Source organism: Salvelinus sp. IW2-2015, linkage group LG14 (genome assembly GCF_002910315.2).
Source record: "Salvelinus sp. IW2-2015 linkage group LG14, ASM291031v2, whole genome shotgun sequence".
Lineage (NCBI taxonomy): Eukaryota > Metazoa > Chordata > Actinopteri > Salmoniformes > Salmonidae > Salvelinus > Salvelinus sp. IW2-2015.
The window spans coordinates 13,270,547-13,283,340 of NC_036854.1; the positions used below are offsets into that span (position 1 = coordinate 13,270,547).

The following is a 12,794-nucleotide window of genomic DNA, read 5'->3' on the forward strand; positions in this document are numbered from 1 at the left end:
TATGATATCGTTTAGTACCTTGAGCGTGGCTGAGGTGCACCCGTGACCGGCTCGGAAACCGGATTGCACAGCGGAGAAGGTACAGGTGGGATTCGAGATGGTCAGTGATCGTTTGTTGACTTGGCTTTCGAAGACCTTAGATAGGCAGGGCAGGATGATATAGGTCTGTAACAGTTTGGGTCCAGGGTGTCTCCCCCTTTGAAGAGGGGGATGACCCGGCAGCTTTCCAATCCTTGGGGATCTCAGATGATACGAAGGAGAGGTTGAACAGGCTGGTAATAGGGGGTGCGACAATGGCGGCGGACAGTTTCAGAAATAGGGGTCCAGATTGTCAAGCCCAGCTGATTTGTATGGGTCCAGGTTTTCCAGCTCTTTCAGAAACATCTGCTATCTGGATATGGGTAAAGGAGAAGCTGGGGAGGCTTGGGCGAGTAGCAGCGGGGGGTGGGCGGCTGTTGGCCAAGGTTGGAGTCGCCAGGAGGAAGGCAGTGCCAGCCATTGAGAAATGTTTGTTGAAGTTTTCGATTATCACGGACTTATCAGTGGTGACCGTGTTACCTAGCCTCAGTGCAGTGGGCAGCTGGAGGAGGTGCTCTTGTTTTCCATGGACTTACAGTATCCCAGAACTTTTTGGAGTTAGAGCTACAGGATGCAAATTTCTGCTTGAAAAGCTGGCCTTTTGCTTTCCTGACTGACTTCGTGTATTGGTTCCTGACTTCCTGAACAGTTGCATATCGCGGGGCTCTTCGATGCTATTGCAGTTCGCCACAGGATGTTTTTGTGCTGGTCGAGTGCAGTCAGGTCTGGAGTGAACCAAGGGCTATATCTGTTCTTGGTTCTGCATTTTTTGAACGGAGCATGCTTGTCTAATATGGTGAGGAAGTAACTTTAAAGAATGACCAGGCATCCTCAACTGACGGGATGAGGTCAATATCCTTCCAGGGTACCCGGGCCAGGTCGATTAGAAAGGCCTGCTCGCAGAAGTGTTTTAGGGAGCGTTTGACAGTGATGAGGGGGGTCGTTTTGACCGCGGACCCGTGGCGGATACAGGCAATGAGGCAGTGATCGCTGAGATCTTGATTGAAGACAGCAGAGGTGTATTTGGAGGGCAGGTTGGTCAGGATAATGTCTATTAGGGTGCCCATGTTTACGGATTTAGGGTTGTACCTGTGGGTTCCTTGATGATTTGTGTGAGATTGAGGGCATCAAGCTTTGGATTGTAGGGACTGCCGGGGTGTTAAGCATATCCCAGTTTAGGTCACCTAACAGAACAAACTCTGAAGCTAGATGGGGAGCGATCAATTCACAAGATGGTGGTCCAGGGCACAGCTGGGAGCTGAGGGGGGTCGTAGCAGGCGTGCAACAGTGAGAGACTTATTTCTGGAGAGATTCATTTAAAATTAGAAGTTCGAACTGTTTGGCATAAGACCTGGAAAGTATGACAGAACTTTGCAGGCTATCTCTGCAGTAGATTGCAACTCCTCCCCCTTTGGCAGTTCTTCTTGACGGAAAGTGTTATAGTTGGGTATGGAAATCCCAGAATTTTGTTGGCCTTCTAAGCCAGGATTCGGACACGGCAAGGACATCAGGGTTGGCAGAGTGTGCTAAAGCGGTGAGTAGGCAAACTTAGGGAGGAGGCTTCTGATGTTGACATGCATGAGGCCAAGGCTTTTTCGATCACAGAAGTCAACAAATTGAGGGTGACTGGGACATGCAGGGCCTGGGTTTACCTCCAAATCACCCGAGGAACAGAGGGGTAGTAGGATGAGGGTGCGGCTAAAGGCTATCAAAACTGGTCGCCTAGACGTTGGGACAAGGAATAAAAGGAGCAGATTTATGGGCGTGGTAGAAAAGATTCTGGGCATAATGTGCAGACAGGGGTATGGTGGGGCACGGTACAGCGGAGGCAAGCCCAGGCACTGGGTGATGATAAGAAGAGGTTGTATCTCTGGACATGCTGGTCTCAATGGGTTGAGGTCACCGCATGTGTGGGGGTGGGACAAAGGAGGTATCAGAGGTACGGAGAGTGGAACTACGGGACCATTGCAAACCAAAACAATGATAGCTAGCCTGAACAACAGTATGCAAGGCATATTGATATTTGAGAGAGACATACAATAAGGCATAAAGTGATTGCAGGTCTTGATTGGGAGAGCTAGCCTAAAACAACAGGTAAGATAACAGCAGCTAGTCCACTAACACAGCAACAACAGGTAAAAATGGCGACGACTAGGCAGAGAGGGTCGGATTAACTACACACAGATCCTGAGTTAAGCACAGAGCCGACAGATAAAACACAAATAAACAGAATGGAGTACCGTGAATTAATGGACAGTCAAGCAGGCATCAGCTATGTAGCCAAGTGATCATAGTGTCCAGGGGGCAGCCGTAGATGGAGCATGGAGGCCTCCACAAGCTAGCACGCGGCGTTTAAAGTTAGTAGCCCGGGGGTGGTCTGCTCAACGGAGGGGGTCTGCTCAGACGGAGGCCGGTTGAGGGCACAGCGGATGGGGTATTCGTCTGCAGACCAGACGTGGTCGTGTCGACAGAGAATCCAAGCCGGATGGCGATGGCGAAAGAGAGGTTGTGAATTGTAGAATTGTGTTTGCTAACTGGTGCTAGCTTCGTGGCAGTGGCGCTAGCTGCGCTAGCTGCAAGCTAGCTGTGAGGATCAGAGTAGTGGGCTCAGGGATTACGGCAGGAATCCGGCGTTGTTGTCGAGAGACAGTCCGATGCTGGAAATTGGTGAGTAATATCCAGGCTAATAACAGGGCTGGTGTCTGTGCAGAAGGTAAAAGCTGCTAGCAGCGGCAAAAAATGGCTAAATTAGCTTGTAGCTGATTAGCTACTGGGGGTCTTGAAAGTGTTCCAAAGTTTTAAAAAATAATAGCGATTCCGTATCACATTGGGTGAGTAGGTTACCGGAAGGTATAATCGATTTAAAAATCGAAAAGAGATAGAAAAAATGTTAAAATATATACAAGAAATACGAAAAAATACAAACGTACACGAGAGGACTAAAGAAACACGTCTACACTGCTACGCCATCTTGGATGATATGGGACGATATTCAGTCTTCTTCGACGGCTCGCGCACTGACATGCTAACGCACAAACTCCCTTTTGACCAGAGTGAAACAAGGTGCTTCATTTTTATATTAGTAAACTGTAGTTCTGCACTGCAGTCCCATGCTTCATTATAGATGGACGCTTCCACTTGTGTAACTCAATGTCTTACTGTTGCTTCCCCCCCACCCCATGCTAGTATTTCAAGAATGATAATATGACAGAGGGAGTAGAGTTCTCTTATAGAAGTCAGTATTGGTCTGGCTACGTAAGTAAGAGGGGTTGTTGTGTGCTTCTGAGGTCCCATCACATGGGATGGGGCTGACTACACATAGCCCTGTAATTTTAACAATAACTGCATTTCTGTACCACCGTCTCTAGCAAAAAAAKWWWWAAAAAAGTTCAGTTGGAAATCAATAGATGTTTAAAACTGGATAATGGCTTTATGTAACCCCTCGCTGTGAAATATTGGATGGTTGTGCAACACAGCACTGTATGATTACAATGTATAGATTTTCTCACACACGCAGGTTGCATGTCAGAGTGCTTTCRACACAGTGTGTGTGTGTGACGTTAGTGTGCTTGTTCTGAAGGTCCTCCTGTGTGTGGAGAAAAGAAATGTGACACACACAATGAAAAACAAGATGTTTTATGTCACATACACCAGATAGGTGCAGTGAAATGTGTTGTTTTACAGGGACATACACTGAATTATGCAACAGGGCACCATCCACTTGGAGAGGTGACTTTGGTACAATGAAAAAAAATTAAGAATGTGCTGACGAACGTTATCCAATTATCAGAGAGTGGGAGAAAACAATTCTCTTCAAAATTCACCTCAACCTCACACTATGAAGTCAGAGGCCGGTCAGTCCTTAGCGAGTCAGGCCAATTTAGGACACCTATGCAGGCTTCTGTGTCCATAGCAACCACAGCCAGGTATAGTGTAACCATGAAGGCATGCCCAGTCCACCCAATTCCCAGCCCTACTAAATGCTATCAAACCAGTCAACTCCCTCAAAGCGTGAGCCAGACCGCCTGCCTCATATGGAACACATTTTCTGTCAGATGACTATGTTAGTGTGTGTGTGTGTGTGTGTGTGTGTGTGTCGGTAGTCTCCACCACCACACAGGAGCCCACCACCAAACACGTGGGCCTGAGGGGAGACATCTGGGAGCTGACCACATCCTTGCACAGACTGCCCCCCCCCCCAGGGTCCTCAACCACACACCACACTGGCCAGCTAGACCACACATCTGGGCCCAACCTGCGTCAGGGAGCGGCAGAGTGGTCAGTCACTCAACGCCACCAGGCCTCTCCTCCCCTCTTGTCCTGGTCTCCATGTTCCGATCCTGTCACACAACACAGCCCAGCCCCAGACTACTGCTAACTAGGGGTGTTCCAGTTCCACTGTTCAGAATTGGCCCGGCAATTCAAACAAGGGGGAAAGAAAACATGTGCGAAGGAGGAAGTCTCTCTTGAAGGCATTTTTCTGACAGTTAAGATCAACAAACATGTGAGGGTGGAGCTGTGTTAAGGGAAGCCTCGGCCACAGCGGTCATCCTTCAGGCAGCCATTGTCTGCTTAGCAAAAGTATTATTATTACAGTCGACCAGGCCCGGTCAGTCTGTGGTGTTCCCCTGCTTAAGGCCTACAGGGGTGTGGGTTGGAGAGGTGGGACAAGGTGAAAGTGCACTGGTAGTAGACTCCAAGAGAGGCCCCCCGCAGCCTGCCAAATCATCCTCCTTGTCCAGCCCAGCCKCACCACACAGGCAGCATCAAGATGGGGTCAGGTCGAGTGCTGAAATTAATAAAAAGCAGGAGAGGGTACGCCAGGGACCCARATGAGAAGCAGCAGATGTTCCCAGTCTACATTTTTGGAGTTTCAGGGCGAGGCTGCTTCAGGCAGGGTATTCCCACACACCCAATTATCAACCGGCCAYACATTGTGAAATGGACATTTAAAAGCCTGTAAGTTATTATATCCAAACTACTTCTCACTCAAATATATTTAAACTTAGATTAGAGTTCACCAAATTTTTACAAAATAATCCTGAGTGACTTGTCTGCTTGGATGCTACAGTGCTATTCATCCCAACCTCCCCCTCGTCCCTCCCWAACCTCAGTTATCAGCCACAGAGGGACAGGAGGGCTAGTTTGGTCCCCCAGGGGCCATGGGGGAGAGAGGAGATGGGGGGGGGGGCTTTCCGTTGAGGCCCAGACCCTTATTCCAGCTTTATCTCCAACCCAGCTCGCTGGCACAAACACAGCCTCCCCCACCGTTCCCCTCTGACCCCCCTTAACCCCTCCCCCTCCCACAGGATGGCTGTGCTTTTCTTCCCTGTCCAAAGCAAACAGAGGGCCAATTTAGCAGACCCCCCTCTCAGCTTAACCCCCCCTCCAACAGTGTGCTAGAGTGAAGACTTTCCTGTGTCAGCGATTAGGCCCAGGCTAGTAGCGCCAGAGGCCACGCTCAGGTTTTTCCCACATGCAAAAGTAGAGATGCTCACTAACCTGGGTCGGCCAGACAAACATGACAAAGAGCACAGCGCTTGGCTAAGCACTTGTAAGTATAATATGTGATGACACTGCACATGCAAACGCCTACTCCCACCKTACATCTTCTGAGCCGGGCTCCACAAGACGGCTGGCGTTTCTGCCGCTTCCAGAATGTAACATGCTTTTGTTGACTGACCWAAACTACAATATCTTGCTATAAAAACCTCTACTGGGATATGATGCCACCCACCATCATTAACTTACTTGAATAGATGCCTTTGACGAGAGCTTGATCAGAGAAGGTCAGAGATGAGTCGCCGGCACTGCCAAAGGCAGCATCAAAGAGTCTGAGCAGGACATACAGTACCATCAGGSATACAAAAAGGGGTTTGATGATGTCATACTTCCACAAAGCTCTGAGACACAGGCATGCAGCATTCCTAATCCAAGGGAAACAACCTGACAATAGAGCATTATTCAGGAGGAAACTCAAAGCCAACCAGGAAGACAAAAGACAACACACAACCAGCTGAACATTCACTCATTGGTCGTCAAACTGAGAAAGAAATTAAATAAATGTATGTATGCGTACAAGTACCACAACAAGGTTKATGTATAGGCTACATTGTGCACAGTACCATGGCCATTCGACTGGGAAATCTCGTTAATAAGTGAAGCCCCACTTGGACATTAGGAAGTCAACAGCACGTGCATTAGGCTGGCTCTGCCAGGAGGCGCTCTCCCAGCAGGTTGAAAATGAGAAGAGGAAGTCCTGCCGTCTCTAAAATCGRTCTCTCCTCCTGCCTTCTGTTCCTCATCATAGGAGAAAAATGGAGGTTTAATGGGTCTTCACCTTTCACAGTTCTAGGGATTTGTGTGTGCTTTCAAAGCTAGAAGGTTGGTCCCTAATGTGACCATCACTCAAACTAAACGGGAGGGCAGCCAAACGTCCCCCATACAACCGTAATCATCTGGATAATGTGTGGACTGGACATGAGTATTAGGCTACACCTAGCCCTGAAGATTAGCACAATCTGTTTATGTTACAATATTCTCCAGAAGTATTAAGGGGAATCCTGTACAAGGGATATGCATGTGATCACTCAACTAGGCGATGATCACCAGACACCATTGAAGGGAGTAGCTAGGCAGGAGTCATCTACTGTAGGAGGTCTAAGTTCATGCCAGGGGCATTCTAAAAGCTTCATTGGCAGCGGCGGCAGCTCCCATGCTAGTCTAGCGTCTGACTGTTGTTCATAAACATGCATGAGAGACATTCCACACACCAAGACACCACCTCGACCACTGACAGGCTGTACTAAACAAAAACACTATTCCGGGAATATGAAAGACGACCACAAACTATTTGGCAGACAGAAACATGAAGACATTTTGTTCAAATGGAAGYAGACATTCCCTGTAACTAAAGGACAAGGGGCGGCTGAGGGAGGTTTCAATTACCCCTAGCTAAGCAGACTCAACGCAACACGATCAGATGATGATGTTTTTTCACATGAGAAAAGTCCTGCAACAATAAGCCTGATATCAGACACCGGGCCTGCAAATGTAAATTTCCTCCAGTCAAAAGAGAGAGCGGAAGAAAATACCGGGTTGTGGGGCAGATCTCTATTGATTGTAAATACTAAAACAGACAAGTCATCAGCCCAAAATGATCTGATCGTGTGAYGTCACAAAGGCCTACAGGCTTGAGTCTGGCTCTGAGTGACTGAAGGAACCACATCAAGTGGCTAGATGGGCTGTGTGGTCGAGTGAGGAAAGGGCAGAGGCGGACTGGAATGACCGTCAGGCCTCTGAGGATTAATGGGACTGACAAGCCAAGGCCAGGCCTCTCCTACAGCAGAGACCACCACCACCTCTCTGCTGAGCCCACTAATCAGGGCACTTGTGTATGTGAGAGAGAGATCCACATATGATACCAGGTGATTTCAATGTGCCTTGGAAAGGGGAGTCACCATCCCCACATCCTGTGACCCATTAGCCAAAGAGCAACATTTGAGAATTATATCCATGAAAATGTGTTCTCATTTGTGTTATTCAACTGATTTAGATCACCCAACATAATACAGCAGCAGGCAGTGTAGTTGATAGATTAGGATGTGTAATAGCCAGTCTGGACATGAGATATAAGMGCCATAATTCCATTTGAAGCCAGTAAGTGACAAGATGTGGTTGTGATCTTTGGCCCGCTTCTTAATGAACTGGGTGTGAGCCATTACTCTGACAGAGCTTTCTCAGCTACACACACACATAGCCTTGAGCCATGACATGGAACGCACTTAAAGCTCCATTCTCCCAGTAGCAGAGAGTTGAACAGATTTGTTCATGGGAGGAGACAAGACACAGTAGTACACACACACACACACACACACACACAGAGTGAAGGATGAACGATACGTGCCAGCCCAAACCTCAGCATCCCCTCAAGTCAAAAGCCAATAGCTCAGCCAATACCAGCCTAGTCATCTTGTGAACTGTTCAACAACACCGGCAGTGGTAATCAAATATTACAATGCATGTCTTCAACTTTAAGTGGATAATAAATTTGGCCCAATGAATTGGAGCCAAGTGTTGCCCGGTATGAGCAGCAACAAACAAAGTCACAGAGGGAATGACTGAGCCAAATGCACAGTCAGGATGTGCTAATCCCAGGCAGCCCACTCCAAGGTCCCCACAGATTACCACTGTCTGGATTATAAAATCACAAATTACAGCTGTTGGGAACTGTAAATCACCTCGTCTATTCTGTGTAAAGTGTAATTACAGTATACAGCAAGCGCCCACACAAGGATGCTTGTGTGTGCACATATTTAAATGCAGGGAAAGAATCTCCATGGAGATTGTAAACCTGAAATGACACAGTGTAAAGAAAATGGGTGTGTGACAAATCTAATAACACGTTGTCTTTGATCAATTTAATCTCAAAACTATGAAGCAAGACAGGCTCCATCTGCTGAAGTTGTGCTCTTTTATCTAGGGTGATAGATCCGTTACCCTAAAACCACATACCAGTCAGCGCATGTGGAATGGATGGTCTACTAAAGTACTGGGAGCCACTCAGTAATGCAAACACACTAATGGCAGATGTAACAAAGAGGTTCATTTCCTCTGTGCTACATTTTTATGTAGCCTACMCTACATGGCGTGAAGACAACATTTTGTGGACAAACTATTTTCTATACAAACTGCAGCATATGCCGGCAGGGGAGTGTGTGTGGACKGTGTGTATTTATCTTGTTGACACATTCTCCTTTTCCAATTACAAACAACCCTGAGAATAACGATATCCAATACACTCAAAAATGAAGCATATCATAGGGCTTTGTATGAAACAACAATCCTTAGCACGACCTCCGATGTATCAGTTAATATGAAAGCTTGTAGTGAATTGACACAGTAGAAATGAATGCTCCGTTGGTATCGACTTTGTCCACTTTGCTGATAGGGCACAAAGCAAGAAGWCCTGTGTTGTACTCATCACTAGTATGTTGTTGCCATGGCAATAGAGAGTCAGTGGCAAGTCACATCCTGGAGAGGAGGCCTGCAGGACCAGAAGCTCTCCACCGTCATACATGATGACCCGGAACAATAACAAACACGGCCACATGACYTCACAGCCTTTTGCTGGTGGATGACGAAAGGAGATATGTTAACATGGGATTTCACAGCAGCATGGTTAAAAACAAACTAGGACTAAACATTAAAGGACCAGATGGTCAGTTAGTGATCAGAGCAACATTACGTATAACCTGACTCAATCCTCTTTCCATTCAAAATATAACAAAAAACAAGCTGTGCTTTATTTCGGTTGGCAGCAGTGCCACACAAGAGGATAGCGCTTCATTTCTGGTTAATTCCACCCAGAGTGATGACATACCTAGCTTTAACCCAGATGGCCCAGTTTAAACAATCACACTTCGCAGGATCACAGTGGTCACACATTGCAAGTCTGAGGGATGTGATAGGGCCTAAACAGCGCACCCGTTCCACTGACGCCAACAAMCAAATCACTGGCTTCCACAGGGAAGAATGGAAACACTGACGGCAACAAACCTTCTGACACGACGCAGTGCTGCACAGGGTGTTGATTTGGGCTGTCAAAAGCTTCCATCCACCCTCTCCCAAGCCCTGCAGCTAATGAGGATCAATACTGAATTGGAGAAGAAAATGCTGCTTGGATTGTTTTAACATTCAAGCCCTTAAGACTGCTGGTATTTTGTCCATACTCCAAAGGAGAGAGACTTGGTCAGCAGTTACAACCAGTTGAATATCTTATAGCATGTATCAAGACTAAGAAGAACAAACATTGTTTTTCTTCCTGCTCTCCACAAGCCAACAGTATGCCCAAAAAGCAGCAGTTTCATACAAACAAACCCAATTTGCTAATTGCTATATGCTTGTGTGGTAATGTAATGAGAGGAAGTGAATTCCACAGGACATAGTCAGAGGGAGGAAGAAGAGAAACACTGGCCAATCTGCTTTAAAATAACCAGCCATGGAGTCATGCTATAAAACGATGTCATTAACAATTTTTAAAAAATGTTCTTGATTTAAGGAGCTCTTGTCAGACATGGCTAAAAATGACACAACATTTTCATAAGGCCTCCATTATGGTAACGAAAACTGACAACCTCCCTGACATTTTGTTGGCAAGCTCATAAGCAATAAACAAAATTCAAAAGTGTCTGAAAATGTACATACATTATGGTTGAACTTGTGGGTAGCAATGACTAGAGGGGGAGGGGTGTGTATGTTACATGTGAGACATGTTAATCAAACCAACACTAAAGAAATTTTGCCCAAGCAAAGGCAAAAATAATGCACCTATAAATAAGAGGGGGAATACTGACTCAGGACTGCAGGATTCCCAGAACACCGCAGCAAGWTAGTTACGTCAGCTATAGGCCTGAAGCGGTCCTGCTGTCCAAAGCAAATTAAWCGGATGAGAGGGGTCCCCCGTTACCCCCAATGCTTTGACTTGCAACTCAGAGGTTGYGGTGGCTGGCTTCTACCTGCGCGCGTAAAAACACGACTACGGGTGGCAAACAGTCCACCAAATCTTAGCTAGATCTAAAAACCCATCAGACAAAAACAAAAACCACGTGCAAGTTGGATGCAGAAATATCTGCACGAGACCCAAGATTAATTTTAGTAGTTTGATTAGAACAGAGATTGCTAGCAAACCATCATCGATGGTCAGTGTTTAGACCATTTAAAACGGATTTAGCCCAGCTAGCCATCTGGTTATATCGAGAGATGCAGTAGTAGTAGGATAAGCCATAATCATTATTTTACTTTTTTTACTTTGCCCACTACAGTACTAGTATTGCCTAAACACTTGACATTGTCTTAGTAAACACGTATTTCATATATAGTAGAAAACAGTGTTTATTGGAACTAACAAACGACCTGGTGGCATACAAAATGGCTTGATCATCATCTCAACACCATCGATAACGTTAGCTGATATCTAAGCTAGCTAGCAAGCGAATCGCCGTTGTTTTAGCTTTCTAGGTTTCTGTGGTTTTAGTTTGATGCTAGCTAACGATAGCCCTCATCACGGTGGTGAAATACAGAAGACTTAGACGGAAATATAGCGATACGACGGGGTTGGTATCTAAATGTGTGTTCCACGTGTAGGTATAACTATAATTTGAGTGAATGTAGCRAAAACAAGCAAAATAACTGCACAAATACAAAACAATTGAATTGTCTGTAACTAGCTACGGAGTCGGGGTTTTCCAGCTAGCTAACTAACGCCGGTCGGATTGCGTCTGTTAAGATGCTACTGTTAGCTAGTTAGGTAACGTTAGCGATCTAATAATACAGTTAAGTGTGACTGACATGATTGTAGCAAGTTTACGCGATCTCTTGGATAAATTGTGTTGCACCACGTCGCGCATTGCATGCACTCACCACAACTAGAGCGTGCTGCTGTTAGTGCACCACCAACTGACGCAAGAAAACAGGTTCGAGGCGTCTTTCTAGCTAGCTAACGTTCACAAACATTAGGCTAGCGATCTGGTTGACAGGTTGGTTAGCTCTCGAGTTTGGTTTGCGATTAACTAAGGTGTGGGTTAGGGACTTTGTTGAGACTCATTTTTGCATTTCAACAGTGCTCTACAGGTATTTGTTAACAAACGTGTTTGGTTGCCAGTTTTTAATAATTCATCAGGCGCGTTTCCCTCAGCTAGTCCCCACTGCACTGGGTAATTATCGTCTCTTTCCCGACTGGTGCGGCCTGTACTCGGGGAAGGTCCACGGACTCACCTCGGTGGGTTGGCTAATCTCGAACAGGTCGAGCCGGTTGGCGTTCCAGTGGTTAATGATGTCGGCTAGTTTCCGCCGCTCCTCCTCCCTGCTCCCCGACATTCTGAATCCCGAATGATACTCTCTATACAGAACAAAAATCCCCTTGTCCCTACAAAAAGCCTCTGATCCGACAAATTCACGATTTTTTTTTACAAAAGCACCAATTATTTGGTCTCTATACGGTTCGAGTGAAAAGCTGTCACCGGTCGCTGCACCTCTCTCGCGGACCGCTCCTGCTGTTTCCGCGTCCCTCTCTCTCGTTTATCGCACTCCGTTCTCTCTCCCCGGGAACCAAATGGGACTACCTTGGCGCGCGTCCACACCCTTACAATTCGCCGTGCACGAGCACAATAGTGATTTGCGCCTGTCCCCGCTTTAACTATTTCGACTCCAGTCCAGCTTCCATTTGAGTTTCCAGTTACTACAAGAAATAGATACAAAAAAATAAAAACCTTGTCAATGGACGGCAGGTATCCTAGTGGTTAGAGCGTTGGGCCAATAATTGAAAGGTTGCTAGATCAATCCCTGAGCTGACAACGTGAAAATMTGTCGTTCTGCCCCAGAACAAGGCAGTTAACCCACTGTTTCTAGGCCGTCATTGTAAATAAGAATTTGTTCTTAATTAACTGACTTGCCTAGTTAAATAAAGGTTAAATAAATAAACCACAGTTCAATAAATAATAATTAAGCTATTACATATCAATTGTCATCTAATTATAATGCCACAGGTAACTGTCTTAATAGGGCATTGAGCCACCAGAACAGCTTCAATGCACCTTGGCATAGATTGTATAAGTGTCTGGAACTCTATTGGTGGGATGTGACACTGTTCATGAGAAATTCCATAATTTGGTGTTTTGTTGATGGTGGTGGAAAACGCTGTCTCAGGTGCCAGTCCA

The 12,794-nt window shown here is 46.2% G+C and overlaps 1 protein-coding gene across 13 annotated transcripts in view; it reads right to left on the reverse strand.

Annotated features, from left to right (window-relative positions):
• afdna (afadin, adherens junction formation factor a) overlaps nt 1-12,209 on the reverse strand; it is a 133,992-nt gene extending 121,783 nt beyond the window's left edge. For 10 of the 13 annotated variants that reach the window (XM_070446537.1, XM_024000589.3, XM_024000590.2 and 7 more), the window contains exon 1: nt 11,854-12,208. In XM_070446537.1, the coding sequence (XP_070302638.1) occupies nt 11,854-11,955 (102 nt within the window). In that variant the 5' untranslated portion in view covers nt 11,956-12,208. Of the gene's footprint in view, nt 1-11,853 lie in introns of all 13 variants that reach the window. The other 3 variants (XM_024000591.2, XM_024000584.2, XM_024000588.2) reach the window with 2 other exon arrangements.
• Between the last annotated feature and the right edge of the window lie 585 nt (nt 12,210-12,794).